The sequence below is a fragment of the Astyanax mexicanus genome, chromosome 5 (genome assembly GCF_023375975.1).
Source record: "Astyanax mexicanus isolate ESR-SI-001 chromosome 5, AstMex3_surface, whole genome shotgun sequence".
Taxonomy (NCBI): Eukaryota; Metazoa; Chordata; class Actinopteri; order Characiformes; family Acestrorhamphidae; genus Astyanax; species Astyanax mexicanus.
In genome coordinates this window covers 15,825,407-15,848,664 of record NC_064412.1, presented here as the reverse complement: position 1 = coordinate 15,848,664, position 23,258 = coordinate 15,825,407, and the positions used below count along the sequence as shown (strand labels likewise).

Sequence of the window (23,258 nt, the reverse complement as noted above, 5' to 3'; positions counted from 1 at the left end):
CTTCCTCCTGCAGAGCTCCTCTGAATTTTAGGAACTATTAAGAAACCAGCACCCTGAGATCTAAGTAATCGTGGTGGTTCATAACAGGAGATGAGGTCTTGTAAATACTCAGGAGCGAGCCCGTGTAGGGCTTTATACGTTAACAGGAGAATTTTATAGTCTATGCGGAATTTGACTGGAAGCCAGTGCAGTGCTGATAGTACTGGACTAATATGGTCAAATTTTCTAGTTTTAGTAAGGACCCTGGCTGCAGCATTTTGAACTAGCTGAAGTTTATTTAAGTTACTGCCGGAACATCCAGACAGTAGCGCATTACAATAATCTAGCCTTGAGGTAATAAAGGCATGTACTAATTTTTCTGCGTCATGCAGTGATAGGGCATTTCTTAGCTTGGCAATATTACGGAGGTGTAGAAAAGCTGTTCTAGTAACATTAGATATGTGTTTATCGAATGCTAGATCTGAATCTATGATAACTCCAAGGTTTTTAGCTGCTGAACCAGGGGTGGCTGAGAAGTCAGCCAGATTTAGCATTAAGTCCGATAATTTATTTCTAGCAGCTTTGGGGCCTAATAGGAGAACTTCTGTTTTATCACTATTTAATAGTAGGAAGTTGTGCGACATCCATGATTTTACATCTTCTACACAATCCTCGAAAAACAGGGTTGAGACTGAGATTCTGAGAGTCCACTTATACATTTAACTTTGTGGTTGTGTTCAATTAACACAAATCTCCTAGATATGATCAATCCTACAATATAAATGATCTGCTAAGATGTTTTAGTAAATCTCAATAACAGCCTAATAAAGACTGCGAGTCAACTGTCTTTTTTATGAGGCTGTAATTTAGTGGTAAACATGTGTAACAGTTAGAGATAAATAAAAGATTATAAGATCATTCATTTATTTAATTTATACGAATTAATTCAGAGTTTATTGAACCTGAGTCTGATCTGAAGGACTTTGTTTACACAAACACACGAAGTAACTTTTCTGGAATTCTAACAAATGCGCGGAACTCCCCTTTAAGCCGGGCGCGAGGATTTAGGGGCGTGGCTACAGAGGCGCAGCTCTGGCGCTGATTGGCTGTGACCGGCTGCACGCTGCTTTTTCCTGGAAAGTTCTGAGAAAGCGCTGTAACGCAAACAGCGCTGAGGGAGCAATGTCAGGTTCTGCGAGACTGAACCGCAAACTGCGCCCCGCATTGAAACAAAACTCCGCGCTCAGCTCGGCAGAACTAGTCTGAAGACTTTGTGAGAACCGGGTGAAGGAAAAAAAAAAAAACCTGATTAGGAAACCTGGCCGCCTACTGGGAATGATTCACTCAGGGTGAGTGCGGGTGAGGGAGGCTCACGTCAGAGGCGATTCCAAGAAAAATCCTTCCTGGAAGTGAGGTGAGCTCCGGCGGCCAAACCATACAGTGTTTCGTCTGTTCAGTTTTAGGATATTAACAGGAGCAACACCTTTCATCTCCACAAACCATGAACACAGCCGCCGCCGCCTCACGGACTGCTGCTCCTCTCCAGCTTCGATCACATTAACACCGCTCCTCTCTTTCTTCACCAGGGCGTTGAGATTTGGATACTGATCCGGTTTAGTAGCCCCAGAGCTGGACTTCACTTACATCTGTTTTGTTCTTCGGAAACACGGCGAACCAGAACCCTCGGGAGAGAAGGAGAAACTTTCCGAGGTCGTTCGGGATTCAGAGTTTACCTGTATAGCCTTCAAGATCAACAATGATCCTCTGCCTTCAAGGGTGAGTTCAATCAGATTCTACGCAGTGTGATTGGGAACAGGTGTGTGAGCGTGTGTGTGTGTTTCATTTTATTTAGTGTAGTTTTTTAGTGGTGTAATCCCGTTCACACATCAGTAGTTACTTTAGTAACTAAAGTATCTATCTAACCTAGCTAAGATTTTCAATTGACTTAAATTGATCTTCTCATTCTAATTTTCCCAGTTCCACCTTAAACCGTGCCGCAGCTAAATGGAATTGCTGCACTGTTTAAGGTGGAACGGCCAATCCGTACTCACAGAAGAGATTGTTAGTGTCTACATTGTTCTTATTCTTGTAAATTATTCATATATTCGCACAATTGATGCCACTAAATAAATGAAACTCGTTATTCTTAGAGCTGAACGTACCAGTGAGGTCACTCTCATAAACATCTTATCATAAAAACCATTGCTTTCAGTGACAGAAATAAAACTGTATAAAGATATAAGGAATAAATGTTCTTTACAACCTATAGCCTCGGTAATGTAATGAATCATTTCTTCAGTATGTATCGTATTGTATTGCATTTGCTTGTTATATTGCGGTTTATACAACGGTTATCATGGTATCATATATATGTATAGGATCTTCACACACAGACAGACACACACACACACAGTAGGCCATTATATCTAGCTTGCCCCAGATTTAGCAGCCTGTTTGACGCAGTAAATCAATAGACAGGGACAGGCTATCCAAACCCAGAATAAAGAGTAGAACAATAATGCATTGGTGTCGGTATTGTGTATCTCTGATAATCCGCTTGTGAGTATTTAATTCTTTGTAGTTATATAAAATATTCCAACTCATATTGAAACAATAATGTAGGACTTTGAATCAATGTATGTAACGGACAATAACTATTTTTGGACTAATTGTTATTTTAATTTGTCTTTTTTGTTATGCAGTCCAAGAGCACTTTTGCCAGACTCTCAAACTCAGGTAGTTCCTCTTGGGGTGTCCGTCATCTCTTCCTCGTCTCCACGATGTCTTCACAGCACCACGAAGATATGGGACCCCACCAAAGACCTGCGTGCCATTGCTAGCACATTCTGCTATCTAGATGCATCAGGTAAAGACACATCTTTAGCTCACTTCACTATTAGTGGGTGAGACACATGTGTTCTCTAGCCATATGTGTGACAGCATTGTGCCCAGTATTGATATTGCTTCAGGTATTTTTGAGAGGGTCTGCTTGTTCATACCCAAGGGCACATAGCACGTTGGCATACTGTGTTCTCCAGGAAGGAACGCAGTCTGTTGTGCTTTGTGTGTATTGAGCCGAGGTTAGGGCAAGCAAACAGAAGATAATTTCTTTAGACAACAGCTTGGACATGACGTAGGCCAACATCCGGAAACTGTAGCTTCCCTGGATGTCTGATTGTCCTTTTCGCTGATGTTTATGTAAGAGATGTTCTGTGCTTGTTTTTTTAGGGTGGTACTGGGGCAGCATCACGGCTGGTGAGGCCCATTCTGTCCTTCAGGGGGCAGTGGAGGGAACTTTCCTAGTGCGGGACAGCAGCCACCCTCGCTACATGCTGACCTTGTCTGTCAAAACGGGGCGAGGGCCCACCAATGTCCGCATAGAATACAGCCACGGGCGCTTTCGTCTGGACTCCAGTTCTCCAGCCCGAACCCGATTGCTCACCTTCCCAGACGTGCCCAGTCTCGTCCAGCACTATGTGGGCTCTGGGAAAACACAGGAAGCGTCTGAGAAAGACGAGAAGGACTGCAATGTGCCCCTGGTGCCTAAGGATAACGCAGTGCTACTAAAGCTGAAACGTCCACTCCATCGGCCTCAAGCGTTCCCCTCCTTGCAACATCTCACACGCTTGGCCATTAACAAATCCACAACCTGCCCAGAAAAGCTGCCTCTACCAAGGCCACTACTCCAGTATGTTCAGGACTACCCTTTCCAACTCTGAAGACACTGAAAAACAAGCCAAACTGAAAGCAATGGAGAGGACACTGATGTCATGCCAGAAAGCCTGCAGGCATGGGAATCAGAGGAAAGCGCACTTCCAGAAAAAATGGGGCTTGGGCTCTCAGTACAGTCGTGGCAACCTATAACGTTCTAGAACATTCTGTCCGTTGGTTGTTAAGCCTAATTTATGCTTTTGCCAACACTTCTCTTTAGAAAGTTAAATTAGGCTTTACGTTCCAAGAATCCACTGTCTGGAGTTTAAGAGAGCCTAACAGACTTGTGAAAGAAGTTCACAGCCAAATAAGGCCAGTGTCCTAATGTTGTTTAACAGAAGCATTTTGCTTCATCAAAGAAGTGTCATTAGACCACAGACTTTGGGTGGACTTTTTTAAAAAGTGACTTGCAATGTAGCCTTTTTATAGGATAATGTCACATATTTAAGAGATTCTTAAAGAGGCGGTACAGAGTGTGAAGCAGTCAGTGAGCTCTACAGCTTCTAGGTACGTGACTGCTTGATAATGTTACACTGTCGTGGCACATTGAGTTAAAGCTCTGCCCTGTCTCGTTCCTTCCTTTTTACTTGGTGAAATACATTCTGGTTTATGACTATATTAATCAGTCCAGATTAATTTATTTTTTTCTATTCCCACAATGTGGGCGTTGTATATATTTATGGACTAAGATCCTTGTCTTTTTGTAATAAAATTACTTTATTGAGCCATTTGAGTCCCGTCCGTTTATCTGATTGATCCTGTTTTAAAAACGACTACATATTAATACATACATTAAAAAAGAATACATTTTATTGTTGATCATAACTATTTTGCTAGACTATTGTGGTTTATGTTAAGCTGAATTAAAAAAAAAGAGGAATGCCTAAAACCTGGAACTAAAACATGGACACGAGGAACTATGTGGTGATAAACCAGTCAGAGAGTTTTGTGGGCATGCGCAGAGCTCTGGGAAAACAAGGGCAATGTTCTGGGAAAGAGAATGACCTGAAATGCATTAATACGTAAGTGAATCAGGCCGAATCCCTTGTCTTCCACGTACTGGCTTTTCAGTAAATGCTTACGTGGTGGATGAGCAGAACTGCTCAGCACTCAGAGTAATCACTGCCAAACACATTAACACAGGTGTCCTGAGAGAGAGGTTCATTAGATTAAGCCTTTTCTTTAATACAAACCTAAATTATTCAATTATAACAGAATATAATAAAATATACTATTTAAGTTTAAAGCACAATGAAACACAGGAAAAGCTGCATTGTTATTTACGTTGTATGTGGCTTTAAACTCTTAAGAAATAAAAAATATATATATACACACACACTCTCTCTTTCTCTCTCTCTTTCCCACAATGATGCAGTTCTACTTGATTTCCTGGAATAACCGTATTCACATCAGAAATATCGACTAGAGAGATCTGAAGTGCTTCTTTTCAAATTACAAGTTTCTGCAAACCATTTTGTAAGTGATTACCATCTAACCTCCATGTAAGTGATTCACAGTAACAGTTAAACAACATTCAGTGTACACTTTAAACAGTATTGTGTGGAATATGGGTTTCTGCCGGTGTGTGTATGGTCAGTGTTTGTGTGTGCGTGTGTTTGTTCGCTAGCAAGTGAGTGTGCGGCAGGCCGCCAGCTGTTTCGCAGAATGCACACACTGCTTCCAGGGAGAGGCTTGTGCAGCACCGGGAGGGGGAGTTCTCAGAAAAGGCCTCAATAATTACCTTCAGCCTACTGCACCCTGCCACACACTCTCTCTCTCTCTCTCTCTCTCTCTCTCACACACCCACAAATGTACAAACTGTGTCTCACCACAATAACCCACAGCATATAAGAATATATTACGTCTCATAGCAAGATATGCATGCGTAGGAGGTGCTGCACAAGTTGTGAACAATACAAGGCCAGAACAAAAAACAAAATCACAACAGAAAACAGTTAAGCAACGGAGTCGCCAGGTATTCTGCATCCAAACTCTCAATTAAATGAAACTCTCAATTAAATATACAGATTTAAACATTTAAAAAGCACTGAGAACTTGTCATGTTGCAAGCAATGGAAGTCTGTGCATGCCTCTTGCTGCTCGGTTCAGTCATTGAAAGTGGCACAAAAGGAATGGACTCGTAGAGATCCAGTCATTCTGTGTCAAATTTAGTGATGTAAAACATGCTGCTGACATGCTTTATGAGGTCAAACAGCATGACATGCCAGCTTCAAGAATGTAATTTCCTAAAGGCCGCACCTGTTAAAAGCAATTGTTAAGCAATGCTGAGGTGAGTCCGGAAGCCGTGATTCAGCCTGACTACTCCAGGAATTGGCTGTGAATTGATAGGAAGAAAATGGGAAAGGAAGAGAGGAAAAAAACTGCTTGACAAATAATCATTCTTGGCTTAAAAAAAAAACATGTTGCAAAAAAAAAAAAATATATATATATATATATATATTGTGTTGTAACAATATTTTGTTTAATATATATATATTATTGGTGTTTTTTCTTAGTAGTGTAAACACTGCTTTGTTCACTACTGTCAATTTCAGAAGGTAAAAAGTTATTTATATATGCTGAAATAAGGATTACTTAACTAAATCTATTTATCACCCCCCCCCACACACACAGCCGCTCCTGTTTGATGCTAAAGCTATACATTAAACTTTTACTCAGCACATTCGTTAAAATATTCACATTTATAAAGCAATAAAATATTATAATAATTATAAAAACACACACAACACACTGTAATTATGTCTCTCTCCCAAATATACAGGAAAATTCAGGCGTTTAAATGTTATATTTAATTCTGCCAGTTACTTCTGACCCTGCAATGTGATTGGCCAAAAGGCGTTTTATGAATGACATTATCAGCTGGTAATGCACTGCAACCGAAGCTCGTGTCTACGTCCTTAGCACATCAGTGCTAATATTACACGTTATAGCACTCCCTCTTGGGTATTATTTATTAATCATTTATTTATTTAATAATTGATTGTTATTTCCAATACTAATATAATCATAACACTATTTTGACAGTCTTAGATTCATAATTCTATTTACATTTGTTATTATATACAAATGTTATTATTGAACACAAGTCTTAAAAAGAATAAGTGTGATTAATCGCAATTAAGCACAGAATGTTGTGAATAATGTATATTTAAAATCGAATGAGACCATTAAATTAAAGGAAAACCTTTCTTTTACTTAAATTACATAAATATGATAGTGTTTTTTATACTATGACACACTTCCTAAAATTTGATTTAAACAATAGCTATATATATATATATATATATATATATATATATATATATATATATATATATATATATATATATATATATATATATATATATCAGCTTCTTATAGCATTGCAATATATTGTGATATATTTAATACACTTCCAGACAGTTGCTAGGTGTTTTCTGGGTGGTTGCTTTTGTATTTAAGGTTTTTTATGAGGCTGCTAGCTGGTTGCTAAGGTGTTGCTATGGTATTCCAGGTGGTTATTATGGTGGTTACTAAGTGGCTGATATATTGAAGAAAGGTGATTGGTGTTGTATTCCAAGTAGTTGCTCAGGTGTTGCTAAGTGGCGATTATGGTATTTCAGGTGGTTGTCATGGTGTCTGTGTTTGTTACTCAAGTGATACCTGTGGTACTCCACATTGTTAACTGTGTGTTACTAGTAACATGGGAAGTGTGCACAAGCTTTTGCCCCCCCCCCCCCCCCCCATTCATTCCTATAGATGGAAAACTCTATGTGCAACTATAATAACACAAAAACACATCTACTAAATATCACCACGTTCATATATGCATCTCAGAAATTCATCACATCAGTCAATATTACTGCAGTTACTGCAGCAACATTTCATCTACTACAGCTGCTAGAGCACAGTAATATCTTTGAGCTGACCAGACTACGCGTCTTTTTTTAGCCCACCTGCAGCAATTTAGAGGTACATGTCTTGCTGAAGTGCACGGCTGCAGTACTGAGAAGATGAAAAATACAATTCTTAGTTCTGTTTTGAACTGAAATTAACTCTGTGGTTCCTGGCTTGATGGTTATTAGATTATTTTAGATGTCTCGCTGCTTTTAAATCAGGCCTTTATATCTTAAAATGTTCAATATAAACTGAAGTCCATAAAGGCAATGCAGATGGTTTGTATGAACTAGAGAATAGTCAACACTACACTGTGTAGTATGGAGTGTACTTTTTTTTACTATAATGAATTACAAGATAGTAAAAAAAAAAACTTTGCAGAGGTCAATGCCTTCATTTTCCTGGATTTTATTTGTTGCTTCCATAAGTTTATGTAGCAAAAAGTCATAATTCAGATCATGTTATGGCATTTTTTTTTCAATAGCACAAGTGCTGCAAAATAAAAAAGAACTAGTTAATATTAAACAAAAAGAAAATGTACACATAAAAACAAATACAAAAAAATCTAATAAAGAAAGAGCTGTTGATGGCTTGAAATAAACAGACAACTTAGTGAAAGTCTGATCTTTTAAAAGAGAATAGAGAATAATAAAATAGTCTGCAATCTTGTCCTTAACATTTTTTTACAGGTCTTTAGTTTTGCCAACAGTGGAAGAGAGGTTTAAATGGAAGAGACTGATTCTGTGACAGGGGTCTTTTATACAGATTAACATTGCCTTCCTAAAATGAAATGACTAATTTGGGCACCTCTTCGGCACAAAACTGGTTTGTGGGGGTCAGAATTCTTGCTGGTTGTTAGGGGATTAAATACTTATTTCACATAATCAAATATAAGTTAATGTATAACTTTGATTTAATATTTTTCAAGATTTTTTGTTGATGTTATGTCTCTCTTCTTTAAATTAAACCTACAATTAAAAGTATAGAGGGTAAACTTAGTAAATAAGAAGAGGATCAAATTATTATTTCCCAGACTTTAATAAATATCTCCTGTGGGTGATAAAAAGACTGTTGGATGGAAGCTTGTTTTAAAGTCTTGAAAGAGCTAAAGAAACCCCCTGAGTGAGAGAGATATAAAAGCAATTGGGTGGAAGCATCTCTGTTATTGAACTTCAGACACAAAATGCTGCTACTGGACTATGTAACTTTGGTGGAACTGTGCAACACTGTTGTGTAACCAAAGTTATATTTGTGTAAAAACCTGTTGTAGTACTTTATCTTGTCCACAGACATGCATTTGTCACTACAGATGCTAGTTCTGTATGTATCAGCTTGTCCACAAATGCACACAAAGAGCAACTGAAATAAGTATTTGTATTTATAACAGTGGTGTAAAAGTGAGCAAATGTAAGGGTGGCCAGGAAGAAAAGAAAATGCCATATTCTTACATACCACTTAATGATCTCTGTTCTGATTGGCTGTACTGTACACTATTTATGAGCTTTCCAGCAGAACAGGCTTAAACATTCAAACACATGACAGTATGATATCAAAACTGATATGGTTGTTTATGTAGCTTTGCAGGAAAAAAGGGTCCTTTCACTTGGCTCAAATAAATGCACTTTGATGATGTGGGTCCTTTAATTAAAAAACAGGACGTGCAGAGGAGAGGGCAGCTTATGATGGGAGCTGAGATGCAAGCAATGCACTTTGGCACATGGCCACAGAAACAGATCCTTCATGGCGGTGGCTCCATCCATCGTCTCCATATCAGCTTTCTTCCAAGTTATGTGTTCTATCCATCCATCTCCCCCTCTTTCTCAACCCATATCTGACCTGACATTCTTACACAGTCTGTACCTGTTAGTCACACAGAAACCCTCTCTTTCACTCCCACTCATCTCCTTCTCTGTAGAACGCAGAATCTTGGCCTGTAAACCCAGCAAACAAGCAAAGCAGCAGAGCTCATTAGTAAACACTGAACAAACTGTTACTTGCTTATTTGATGCTTAGAGATAGTATCTAATAAATGTTACAAGATAACACGGAATTTGGCATGGCTCGATTTCTCTGAATGGGCTTAATTCTTCCAATATAACTCCATTTATTATTTTGTGATTTGGCTAGACAAAGCATGGCTGTGATTGTCTGGCGGAATCACGTGCATATCATTGTATCATGCGACTGGTGTGATGTCTGGAATACATGTGAAAGCTGCAGTGCTCTGAAACATGTTGCACACTGAAGCTGCTAACAATAATGTATCCAGCCACACATGCCATTCATATTTTAGGTGATAAAGTTCAAAATGTATGCAAATGATCTTTTGCACAGAAAAAGAACTTTCTTTTGTTGTCTTTTACATATAAGGTGCCTCTATTTAGCCATTCTACTCTTAAAAATCACTTTTATTATCACACTCAAATATGTACAATAGACTTAATCTCAGGCAAAACAAAAGGACTGGACCGATCTACATAGTTTGTTGGCTTTTTTTTTTAATGATTGTTATGCATGTGACATATATGTTTAATATATTATTATCTATAATTCATGGTACCTATGCTACAATTTAGTCTATAATCCATCTAAGCCATGCTATAACCTAGTCTGACTTCCTAATTGACCATTTAGTGTGTGTGGGCGAGTGTGTGTGTGTGTGTGTGTGTGTGTGCGTAGTGGTACACACTCTAGTCTAATATCTGTTGTTGTTCATTGACTACTTATGTAGCGATTTGTTATTAGTAATAAAAAAAATCAAGTTAATTTCAATCTAAATAAATAAATGAATAACTAGCATAAACTTAAAAGCTGAACGTAATGAACATAAGTCAGTAACAGATGCTGTAAATATATATGTAGGCCATTTGTTTTATAAATTCAGGAGATTTATGCTGCACATACAAATACACTCAAATACATTTTGTAGAAATGGGAGGCTCTAGATGCTCCATCATCAATCCCTGATTTTTCTAATGCTCTTCTGGCTAACTGCAATCAATCAAACCCGCACATCAATGTTTTATCATCTAGTTGAGGCTGTTGTTCTTGATTTCAGAATAAATGCTGAATGAGCTGGGTCTACAGACTGTTGGACACACAGTGTTTAGTGCGTATAGTGTGTTGCCAGGTCAACCTGAACATCTGTGCAGTTACACCTTCTTATAGCACATGATAAACTGGCAGCTATACACTTCTAGATCCAGTGCAATATTAAAGTGTCTTAACTGGGTTTACTTTTACCTTTAAATAAAAAATAACGAAGATGCAAATTATTTAACTCATTATTTTGGTAATTCTAACCTATTAGTGAGATCACAGTGTGTCTCCAAATACTGCAGTCCAATCATCCTCTGTTCTGTTAGACGCTTTATCATAGGGGGGTGCCGGGGGTCCACTTCCAAATACACACGACTGAAAGAGAGACAGAGGAGAAAAGGACAAATTAATACAAAACTATTTTTGACATTCATTTATATGTAAATAAGTATATAAATTATCCTATTCCCTATTATTCCCATTTGACCTCCTTTTATCCCTATCCAAAGATGTTTTACCTTTAAACTCATTTTACATTGTACTTGACTATTGTAAGTCGCTTTGGACAAAAGCGTCTGCCAAATGTAATGTAATGTAATGTAATGTAAATTAAGTTAAGTTTCAGATGGAACAATAAACAATGTTCATATAGTCATTTTTCTAAACCAATTCTACTGGATATTCAGTCTACTGAAAGGTTTGTTTAACCTATTAAAAAAAACTTCATTGATAATATTTTGGATTGTACTGAAAACATTTGCCGTCACCAAACACTGTCATCTGCTGTTGTACTGAAATATGGCATATGGTGCTTTGCTACCTGATAAAGATAACTGCTGTTAAAAACATTAGTTTGCATATTAGAAAAGATGTTTTATTTTGTTTTAAGTTCAGATGATGAAGCTTTTGGTTGTAATTTATTGAGCGTCCCCCATATGGTGGTCATTTGTAATTCATGGGCATGGATTATGCTAATTGTGTAGTAATTGTAAAGGATCATGCATGTGTGACAAATTAGCTAACCATTAGTATTCATTAACATGCAGACATTCTACTAATGAATCTGGTGTTTATGCAGCATTTTTAAAGCTGTTGGAATTTTTTTGCTTGTAGTTTCATGTACAAGGTCCATTATATACAACAAGTACTTAATGTAATTATCGTGAGAGACATACATTCACAAGGTTTTGGTAGGTTCAGGAGCAGTGATGGTATAGTTACTTTGAAAAAGTAATCCGATTACTGATTACTGATTACTCCTTTAAAAAGTAACTTAGTTACTTTATGGATTACTTGATTTTAAAAGTAACTAAGTTACTTTACAAGTTACTTTATTAGTTACTTTCAGCAGCTGCAGACACCACCTCCCGCCGCCTTAACATAAACATTATAACCAGTTTTGCCAATACTCCCTTTATTGGAAAATGCATTTTTAACAGCAACAATTTATCTCTATTAAGTTGAACTATTTCCTAAAAAAATAAGTTTTTTTATAAAAATCAAAAAATTAACTTAACATAAATATTTTTTTAATAAAAAATAAAATATGGTCTTTCTTGATTTTACTAAACATAAATACTTGTTTTTAAAAAATATATAAAATAAAGAAAGTCTTTCTTGACCTGACATATTTAACACTGTAAAACTGAACATTGAACTTGTTGTTCTCTGCAGGGCAGCAAGGAGTGGTTTTATAAAACAGAACCGTGTATATGGTCTAGACCAGGGATCACATATTTGCAGACTGGGGTCCGGGTCCGGACCCAGACGTTGTCCAATACGGACCCATACCGGACCCAACTACTGAGAAGGATTTAATTCTGACAGTGTTCATTAAAACACCGGAACTTTTCTTGTCTTTACGGTATGTGCGCTCTGCGCCATAGTGAACTTCCAATCACGTGTGGTGTAAAATCTTTAAATGCTCTCCTCTGCCAATCAAATTTGTGGCAGACCGCTGCCCTGGCTAATGAATTGGGACGCGGCCGCAAAAACGCCTTTATAAAGAGATAGGGAGGCCGAGAACTGGCAAAAAACGAAAACGGGCGGAAACTAAAGACACGCCGAGCGTGAGAGAGAGAGACAGGGGAGAAAGCGAGACACGTGTGATTGGGGAAGAGCGGAGGGGGAATGGGTAAGGGAGCGGTGTGTGTGTGTGTGTGGATGAGATGAGGTGGAGAGAGAGAGAGAGAGAGAGAGAGAGTAACGCACAGTGACTTAAATAAGTAACTTTAATCTGATTACTGGATTGGAAATAGTAACGCGTTAGATTACTCGTTACTGAAAAAAAGGGTCAGATTAGAGTAACGCGTTACTGACATCACTGTTCAGGAGAAAGATGGATGATCACAGGCCATCTTTGCACCAGGAGTGGAATAAATATAATATTATATATTATAACTGTTTTATTATTTAGTTCTTATTTATTTTTTACCCTATTATTATCTTTTTTTCATTAGCTTTTAATTAGATCTTATTTTTATCTGTCTGGTTTTGACTGTATTTTTATTCTATTATAATTTTCATTTACCTGTTTTTGAGTATTATATTTTATTAATGTTGCTTTTATTATATGCATTATATGTATGAAAGGTGCTATATAAATAAAGTTTATTTTCATTATCATTAAAAAGATATGCAAAAGCAGTGTGTAAGACTGGTGGAGAAGATTATGCCAAGATGCATAAAAACTGTGATTAAAAACCAGGGTTATTCCACCAAATACTGCTTTCTAAACACTTAAAACTTTATGAATATGAGCTTCTTTTCTTTACCTTATTTGAGGTCTGAAAGCTCTGCATTTTTTGTCATTTTAGCCATTTCTCATTTTCTGCAAATAAATGCTCTAAATAACAATATTTTTATTTGGAATTTTATGATATGGTAGTTTATAGAATAAAACAACAAATGTTCACTTTACTCAAATATCTACCTATAAATAGCAAAATCATAGAAGCAGTCAAAACTTGAAATGAATTGATCTGTATTTAAACCACACACTGTGTGACTGTTTCTTTTATTTTAAATCATAAAAATAATCATCAAATTAGTCCCAGTACTACCAAAAAAGTAATTCATTGTTGCCATAACTGTGTTTAGGAAACGTTTGGAAATGTGTTTCTGCGCCTGATTAAAAAATGAAGGAGCTAAACAATGTCATATCCTGTTTTCCAGGACTTGTGTGGTAAGAATAAATATGAACTAGTCCAACATGTTTAAATGATGCAAAACTTTATGTGTGAAAAGAACTGGTAAGAAAGCTTATATAAAACAGAGTAAACGCTTGCACAATGCTTGAAACTAGAATACTTAAGACACTGAGTGCTGAGTCATGAAACAAACACACACACACACACACACACACACACACACACACTTTTTCTCTTTCTCAACCATGAGCTGTTAATTCCAGGCTTATATGAGGAGAGGTTAGCCATTCTTTAAATGTGTGATTTCACAGGAATCAGAAAACGCTTTACAAGAACTGGACTTTTTAACCATCATTACCACAGGCCAATGATTCCATGGGCGATGGATGGTGTGTATTGTGCGGTAATTACTGGGAGAAAGCCCCAGTCCCTGGAACGCTGTTATCTGCTTCTGTGAAAGTGTGGAGAAGTGTGAGCAGCGCGGATTCCCTGAAGTGCTGGGAAAGCTCCTTAGCTAGATTAGAGCACGCTATTTATACTCCACTGCTCTTCCAGGCCACAGACACAAGATCATATTCACCGTGCAACAGACACCCTGCAGACACTCACAAATACATACATTCATATTTATACACTCTATCTTACCCCTCTTCTGTTAGGAGCTTTGGGGCGAGAGCTAGAATCTGACAGATAACTGACATTCCATCTGATCCCCCGTCTAGAGCAGCGTGGTCTTCAAACCTGCAGTGGAGAAGACATACTTTTTAAAATTTGCACTGATGCTTTTTAATTAAGTAATACAATATCTGAAATGTGTCTGGTTCAAAAATCAGGTTAATACATGTAGTCACTAATATAAATCATATATTTAAGTGATGCTTTGCCTTTTCAAAATTAATGTACTGAATAAAGGTAGTCTAAAGTGCTGACATTACCACTGAGCAAATTAAAGAGGAATTCCACATTAAAATTATACATCTCTCAAGTCATTCAGAAAGTTAAGTTCTGATATGACACTATTTATCATTTAAAAAACTGATTTCTTTACAGTGGTGATAATAATAATAATAAAAAAAAAAAAAATATATATATATATATATATATATATATATATATATATATATATATATATATATATATATATATATATATATATATATATATATATGGTATCTATGACCATTTCAAACAACGACTTTCTGTGATATGGTTTTAAAATGATTTTAAACCTGATTCCCATCATCACTATGAATAATATCTGATTAGTAAGTTTCTCAGAACAGTTTCGTACAAGACCACTGTAACATAAATATTTAACCTTGAGAGAAACTTGAGAGGACACCTACATTTACTATATAGCTGGGCAAAAAACGATACAATAAAAAACAAAAAAATCAAACACAGACTATTAAAATCAGAAGATTAATAAGTACATTAAAAAACACTATACACAACTGAGACATGTGAAATCACCTTTTTAGAATTAAAATGAAATCTATAAAAAATTATAATAACAAAAACCAATGTGTAATAATGATGTACAGTTAAAAAGATCCTACTAAAAGTATATTTAAAAAAATTAGGAACCCACTGAAACTCACTTTAACAGTTACAAACAAAACATAATTATATAGTGCTTATATAGAAAGTATATATTTTTTGTTTTTGCGTATATTGTATATTTAGAATTATTGGTGGAATTTCCCTGTAAAAAATTGTAGTACATTAAATTATTCCAATTGTTCCAAGGTATCTTATGTGTATTTGTGTGTGTGTGTGTGTGTGTGTGTGTGTGTGTGTGTGTGTGTGCACATAAGGTTTTGTGTGTGTTTAAGTACCTGACTATCTCTTCTTGCAAAGACTCCATATCCTGTGTGAACAGGTAGGGGGGGTTGCTGACCAGCACATCAACAGCACCGCAGTCTCTTACTATCAGATATTCATCTAAGAATAGGACACACACAGACACACACACACACACACACACACACACACATACACTCACACTTTCCTGAATACAATATCAGCATGCTAGTACTAAACACCCCCCGCTAACATGCCAACTGGCCCTAGAGGCCCTGGCAACACGCTCAGCTTCAGCTTCAGCTTCCTACTAATAGAGGCATTACGCTGGAGCAGAGCCTGCAAGAACAATATTCCAGAAGCAGAGCAGCTGCATGGAGCCACGGGTAGGTCAACCAATCAGGAGGAAGTATCCAGCAAAGATTAAAAAGGACCACAATAGAGTTGTTTTTCAGATTAGAGAATGCTCAATCTAGTATACATGGGTTGAGTATGCTTTGGATGATTTAAATAAAATGACGTATTTCAAAACCATAAAAGATGGGAATTTAATGGCTATGGATTAGGGATGTGCTATATTATACAGTGTGCAATAATATCGACAATTTTTTCAAATATTGTTATCGCAAAAATACCCTGAAATATTGTGAGATTGCAACTTTTTTGCTGTTTGTAGCAAAAGAAAAATTCACACTGTTCTCATTTTCCCTTTAAATATCTATTAGAGACAGATTGTATCTATATTAGTTGGTATTCACTATGAATTACAAATTATTCTGAACTTACTAAAATGCTTCAGTATTCTGTATGGATTACAAATGATTCTGAACATACTAAAAATATTCACTATTCAGTATGAATTAAAAAATATTTTCGCAACTACTAAAATGCATACAGTCATATGAAAAAGTTTGGGCACCCCTATTCATCTTCATCATTTTTAGTTCTAAATATTTAGGTGTTTGCAACAGCCATTTCAGTTTGATATATAATAACTGATGGACACAGTAATATTTCAGGATTGAAATGAGGTTTATTGTACTAACAGAAAATGTGCAATATGCATTAAACCAAAATTTGACCGGTGCAAAAGTATGGGCACCCTTATCATTTTATTCATTTGAATACTCCTTACTACTTTTTACTGACTTACTAAAGCACAAAATTGGTTTGGTAACCTCATTGAGCTTTGAACTTTATAGCCAGGTGTATCCAATCATGTAAGGGTGCCCATACTTTTGCACCGGTCAAATTTTGGTTTAATGCATATTGCACATTTTCTGTTAGTACAATAAACCTCATTTCAATCCTGAAATATTACTGTGTCCATCAGTTATTAGATACATCAAACTGCAATGGCTGTTGCAAACACCCAAATATTTAGAACTAAAAATGATTAAGATTAATAGGGGTGCCCAAACTTTTTCATATGACTGTAAGTGTTCAGTATGAATTAGAAGTTATTCACTATTCATTTGTTCTACTTCAATGCTGGACATTATTGACATTCTGATTTCTGTTACAATATGTAACAAATCTCAAATACAGTAGGAGTGTGCTATATATCATATCATATAAAATGATACCACCTACTAAAAGAACACTGTTGTTACACAAATACTCTAAAATATTGTGATATTATTTTTGGGCCAGGTTGCCTACACCTACTATGAATTCCACTTTGGATGAAAAAATAAAAAAAGCAGTTTATCTCTACACTTCATCAGCTGAAGCAGCTTCTTATTCAAATATGTAAATGCATGTTACAGTAATATATACAAAATCAATCATGCTCATATAAGCCAGCATAAACTGTATAGGTACTTTACTGATTCAGAAAAGATGTTGGCTGTACTGTAACTGTGGGAGTGTGTGTGTTTGTGTGAGTGTGTGTGTAAAGAAAGTACATCCTCATCTAGTGGACAACATCTGACATGACATGTAACACTATAAAGCTCTGGCTCTCAGTCCTGGAGGACTGGAGTGAGCACACTCCCCCCGCTCTGCATATCTGAATGTTTTCCTTGCTGAAACCCCCCTGATCCCACAAATCAGTCCCTTAGAAGTCACAGTTTAAATTTAATTTGATTATTAATTAGTGTTAAAAAAGCCGGCTGCTGCTGAAACCGATCCTAATGTTGGAGCAAACATTGCAATATAACTTAAAATAAATGAGCCATTGCTCAGTACAGATGCCATTTTGGGCTGCATATTTACAGCTTCCAAATATTCTGTGCAGCTCCAGAGTAAAAATATATTCCTGAAGTAAAGCAGAATGATTGTGCAACCTAACTGGCCAATTTCCTGCTGTACTGTTTTTACGAGGTTGCAATTTCAAGTGTAACCCTTCCCCCCTTGAACATAGTTACAGGGAGAAGGGGTGAAATCCTCCCCCTAAGAATTGGGACAATCCTTCAAGCACCCAATACAGATATAGTAGTTATAGCAGTGGAATGCTATAGTTTAGCAACCTAGCTGCTGGTTATCTAGTTAACTTGAGGGGCTCGTCTTCTTGTCTTCAGAAAGGGGGAAGGTGCTGCGGTTTGTACAAATGTTTATTATCATCCAAGCCCATCACTTACCCGTCATAACATCTAAATGATGAACATTCAGCCTGTCGTCGAGCCCCAGTCTGAAAAAAGTAAAAATATATAGTATAAGTGCACTTGCATGAATCCACAGCTCTCTTACTTTCATATCCGCTCCCCCAAGGGAGGAAATCACCTGCTCGCGTTTTCCTTCGTTAAGCACACTGCTTCCTGGCTTTTGTCCAACGCAATAGCCTTGAGCTTAGAGTAAAGACATACAAAGCATGAATTACCACAAAGAGAATTAGCACACACAGCAAACGTTCCTTAGGTGAATTTAATTAAAAGGACGCTAAACTAAATTTCTCTTGCATAATTTAAAACAAAGAAGATTAAGGTAGTAAGTAAATACTTTTTAATAAATTTAATAAATAAATAAATTTCCTAGTTCATACAGTCCATATATACAGATAATATGCTGAAAAAACACACTGTTTAAAAAAAAAAGAAAAAAAATTATATATACATATATATATACATATATATATATATGTATATATATATGTATATATATATGTATATACATATATATATATATACATATATATGTATATACATATATATATACCTATATATACAAAAAAATATATATATATATATATATATGTCTAATTAAGCAATTAATTTACATATTCTCGCTGTCCACTACAACAAATATGTATCTCCAAAACTGCAACTTTACAGGAGGGAAATAAAACCTTCTTTACTTTCAATGGTAGTCAATGTAAAAAAGGTTTATTTCAGAAAATTTGAAGAAATTTCATTGGACCATTCATGAAGAAATTTTGACACAGTGTAAGCGAAAGTTTGTGTGGTCAAATTATATAATAAACAAAAAAATGACAAAAATGCAGATACTTGTCTTTCATTGGATTGGACAGCAGCATATTATTTGATGATATATTATATAAACTATTCAGCCTCCAAAAGCTGCAAAAATAGTGTAAATAGATTTTAAGTAAAAAGTAAAACACAAACATTTCAAGATATAGGCCCTTTAAGATTTATTAGAGCAAAGTCTCGTTTAATCAGGCTTATTATTTGTCTACCCACTGATGATGATTGACTAATTATTTGGCATCTAGCAAAATGCTATCATACTAATATTATATATTATACACCAAACTTAGGTATTATATACTTGAATATTATACACTGTCTGATACTGTATAATCAAATAAGTATTTATAGCAAATAAAACATGACAAATATGACCCCCAGGGATATGAGAGTTCAAGATGTGCTACAATGTAACGAAGACTTACCTGTGGAAGGCTGTGCAGTAAGCTAAGAGAGATGGCGCCGGTTCCACAGCCCACCTCTAGGCATCGTAAAGCAGGCAGAGACTTATCCTTCTGCTGTTCCTGCAGATCCTCCAACACCAAACTAACCAGCTCCTGCATGCAAACACACCACACTTAACAATATCTGTACATTTAAAAATTACACTTATTCTTTATGATTTAGGGAGTCACATTCCATGATTTCATCAGGTGTGTGTGAGTGTGAGAGAGAGAGAGAGAGAGAGAGAGAGAGAGAGAGAGGCAGAATGAGGAATAGACTTAGAGTGAGTGATGTAGGACCTCTGTTTCAGGGCGGGGGATGAACACTGGAGGTTTCATCTTCAGAGTGAGGTCCCTAAAATCCCACTCTTCTATCACATACTGAACTGGCATCCTGAAACACACAACACATACTCTCTAAACAACTCAAAGTCCCATATTAAATACGTTTTGTACAGTTTTTTTTATTAGTGATTTTAACTCACTGTTCATAAAAAACTGGGAGCACAGTAACCAGTCACCATATTGCTACTTGTTCCTATACTTACTGTCCATCTCATCAGCTCCACTGGGCACATAGAAGAACATTATATTGCTAAAATCACCGACAGTGATTCTTCTTTATCTCCGTATACTTTATTATCCTCCTCTTACCCTGTTATTTAATGGTCAGGACCCCACTAGACCACCATTGAGCAGTTATTATTGAAGTTTGCAAACACTGTGTTCACACACTGTCTTCCACTCTATTAGACATTTCTACCTAACTGCTCCACCTTGTAGACATAAAGTCAGACACAGAAACTCATCTCATCTTTTACAGCACAGTTTGTGTTGGTCTCTCTCTTACTCTCTCTCACTCACACTCACCAATATGTGTAACATAGATTGATCAGCTGCCTCAGGTGGCTTAACCTAGGTCTGCTGCACTGCATGTTAACATCACAATATCTACAGACTTTAGAGCCAGTACCTTGTGAGGCGTTTTGAACACAGTTCCCACACCATCTCTCTCTGCTGTTCAGTCAATCTGTCCCCGAGCCTACTCCTCTCTATACACTCCAACTGAGTGAGAGAGAGAGAGAGAGAGAGAAAGAGAGCGAGAGAGAGAGAGAGAGATGTGTTTACAATTAGGAAAACATGACAGTGGGCATGTGGTGAGGCATAATTTGATTCCTAGAAGTTCCCTGGAATAATTGTGCTGGACTGGTTTGATGTGTTTGTTGACAGAAGTATGAGCAAAAATGTCCTTTCACTGGATAAATATAGAAGGAAAAAACAATGAAACACTTTCTCTTGTCCCCGCAAACACTCTAATTTACCCAAATTACTCAGCAGTAAATCACTCGATTATAAGGCAAGCAGCCACCAAGACAAATAAAAACAGGAAAGTGACTCATGAAGAAAAGCTGAAAGTGATTTAAAATACACAGACTGATTTATTTGTCTCAGACAGCGTTCCAGTCTGACAAACAAACTTTTAACCAATAAAATCGGTCTTCATGGCTTCATTTCAGAATGGTGTCCAATACAGGAGGTAAAATTATTTAAACAGACCAGTATTTGTGGATAAGGTGATGTAAATAATGGGCCATGTGTGACATTCTGTGGCTGTTATTTTGAGTATAACAAAGACAGAGTGCAAAGCAGATCCCCTGATATATTCAGGAGAGCAACAGATATAGCAAATAATTGGATCATTTGGCTATTAGATCATCCAACCCCCTCACAATCAGGCCATCAGATAATGGCATGTATTCATGGCATGTATTCATAGCATGTAAATTTTAGCTCTGTACCCCAGAACACTAAACATAAAAATAAAACAATGATCATTAGAATATTTAGAATGTCAGGCAAACTGTAAACAGATAGACAGACAGACAGACAGACACAAGGCAGGGTAAGAAACTCACTGTTTTCTGCCCAAGTATGTGAGCTATGATGTAACTGCTGGACAGAAGTGGTTCAGAAATGTCCTGCTGCTGGAAGTGTTGAGCCCACAGACTGACTGCCTGCTCTACTGTCACACTGCCATCTATAGGTGGGCCTACAGCGCCACCTACAGCTCTGCAGGGCACACGGACCAAAGCCTGGAAAAAAAACAGACACTTCAGAGATGTTGTAATAATAACATAACAATTACAACTTTTATTTTATTCGCACTGTTCAGTTTAGTTACAAAATCATAAATCTGTTAAAGAAGGCAGGTAAGGCATGGTACAGAGTCAATTAAATATGAACTATATATTTAAAAAATCCAAGCATCTATTTGATGTATTGCAAAAAGAAAGAAAAAACTGAATCTCTTTTTTGTGAATTTTTTCACTTTCAACATAGTTTGAAATCTGCTGTTGTTCTTAATATTGATTCAACATTTCCTGATGAACGGATCATTAAAATTATATAAATGTCTGTTTTACACTAAACTTTACTAAATTTGAATAGGTTTTTACCCTCTCTATAAAGTTTCCATTTTAAATTTAAATTTTGTCAAGCAGTGATGAGTGAATACAGCATGGATGTGCTATAAAACCTCAACAAAGCCTTTAACCCTTTAAAATGCATTGTCCCGTATACAAGCTACAGGTGTAGGTGATACAAAACCCTTTTTTCTGCAGTAAAATAACTTATTTACAATCTGAAAATGAAATGGCTTTGAAATCTCCTACAGGTCACTTGGAGAAGCTGCCTGTTCACTCTCTACTCCATTTAACAATTCTAGATCAGTAACTTAGCAGGAGTTAGCCTAAATTCTGCAGGTTTTGAAATAGACATAACAAACTAGACAAACATAACAAAACTAAAGGTTTGGAGGACATGAACTGTTTGATTTGTATTCAGAAAAATATTGATTTTAAAGTGAAGTTCAGTACAGTTTATTTATTATACTTTTACAGTTGCTGTTTTATTTAATTTTTTTTTATATATATTTTCTATTACAATATTAATGATACTTTTTCGTAATGTTCCTTATCAAACATGAAAGCTGTTTATGTAATGCTTGAATAAAAATCCTCAAGATATAGTAATGTAATGTCAGGCACACAACTGAAAAAAATCCTGGCCTGTATAGTAGGGCAACGTATAGAAAAGTATATAAAGCAGCTCATTTGACTGCACTGGATTTAGAATTGCTGTTTACTAACCTGCTGCTGCTGCTGGAATAAACCGCTCGGTTTGAGGCGCTGAATAACGCGTTTTATACTGCAGTACATTTCCCAACCGGTCTAAATGAATCGGCATGAAGAAAAGCCGCTTAACACAAACATAACTGGACCATAACTGTTATTACTTAGAACCTGTTAATGGTATGCACACACACACACACACACACACACACACACCAGCACCAGCACACACTTAACGCTAGTACTCCACGCTGTTTGGTGACACGCGGAAACGGCAAAATACAGCCGCATGTCAAAATAAGAGTATCCCCAGAATTACATTACATTACATTACATTTGGCAGACGCTTTTGTCCAAAGTGACTTACAATAGTCAAGTACAATGTAAAATAAGTTTAAAGGTAAAACATCTTTGGATAGGGATAAAAGGAGGTCAAATGGGAATAATAGGATAGAGGAGTGAAGGAGGGGAAGAAGGAAATGAGGTTAGAAGTAGTTAGTGTATTATACAATATATATATATTTAATACTGGAAACAACAGTGTACTGGAATGTTTCTCGAATTAAAAACGTTAGATATGAAAGTCATTTCTTTGAAACAAAGCTGATTTATAAAGAGCATACCCGTTTCTTATTACTCAATGACTTAAATTTTTTTTATATAATTTCTTTAGCAAGT

General features: G+C 36.4%; 2 protein-coding genes across 5 annotated transcripts; one reads left to right on the top strand and one right to left on the bottom strand.

The window, feature by feature from the left end:
* Positions 1-1,112: 1,112 nt before the first annotated feature.
* Positions 1,113-4,414, top strand: cish (cytokine inducible SH2-containing protein). 4 transcript variants are annotated; one of them, XM_007254371.4, is made up of 4 exons: positions 1,113-1,328; positions 1,566-1,755; positions 2,682-2,845; positions 3,208-4,414. In XM_007254371.4, the coding sequence occupies exons 2-4, from the start codon at positions 1,736-1,738 to the stop codon at positions 3,696-3,698; spliced, it is 675 nt and encodes a 224-aa protein (XP_007254433.1). In that variant the 5' UTR covers positions 1,113-1,328; positions 1,566-1,735; the 3' UTR covers positions 3,699-4,414. The 4 variants fall into 4 exon arrangements, with proteins under 4 accessions (XP_007254433.1, XP_007254432.1, XP_007254431.1 ...); XM_007254370.4 differs by having other exon boundaries at positions 1,113-1,388; XM_007254369.4 differs by having other exon boundaries at positions 1,113-1,393.
* A 3,565-nt stretch (positions 4,415-7,979) lies between these two features.
* On the bottom strand, positions 7,980-22,825 carry hemk1 (HemK methyltransferase family member 1). The gene is made up of 11 exons (XM_007254372.4): positions 22,599-22,825; positions 21,366-21,542; positions 20,423-20,514; positions 19,750-19,843; positions 19,432-19,563; positions 18,303-18,367; positions 18,161-18,210; positions 15,614-15,719; positions 14,421-14,516; positions 10,891-11,001; positions 7,980-9,518 (listed from the first exon to the last, which is right to left on the bottom strand). Exons 1-11 carry the CDS (start codon positions 22,665-22,667, stop codon positions 9,485-9,487), a joined length of 1,026 nt encoding a protein of 341 aa, XP_007254434.3. The 5' UTR covers positions 22,668-22,825; the 3' UTR covers positions 7,980-9,484.
* Between the last annotated feature and the right edge of the window lie 433 nt (positions 22,826-23,258).

Excerpts from the sequence above, each read along its gene's own strand:
- cish (XM_007254371.4), top strand. The coding sequence starts at position 1,736 with ATGATCCTCTGCCTTCAAGG. Across the intron at positions 1,756-2,681 it reads ATGATCCTCTGCCTTCAAGG|TCCAAGAGCACTTTTGCCAG; the intron begins GTGAGTTCAATC and ends TTTGTTATGCAG. Across the intron at positions 2,846-3,207 it reads CTGCTATCTAGATGCATCAG|GGTGGTACTGGGGCAGCATC; the intron begins GTAAAGACACAT and ends TTGTTTTTTTAG.
- hemk1 (XM_007254372.4), bottom strand. The coding sequence starts at position 22,667 with ATGTACTGCAGTATAAAACGCGTTATTCAGCGCCTCAAACCGAGCGGT. Across the intron at positions 15,720-18,160 it reads TCATTTAGATGTTATGACGG|ATGAATATCTGATAGTAAGA; the intron begins GTAAGTGATGGG and ends TCCTATTCTTAG. Across the intron at positions 11,002-14,420 it reads AAGCTCCTAACAGAAGAGGG|TCGTGTGTATTTGGAAGTGG; the intron begins GTAAGATAGAGT and ends TCTCTCTTTCAG.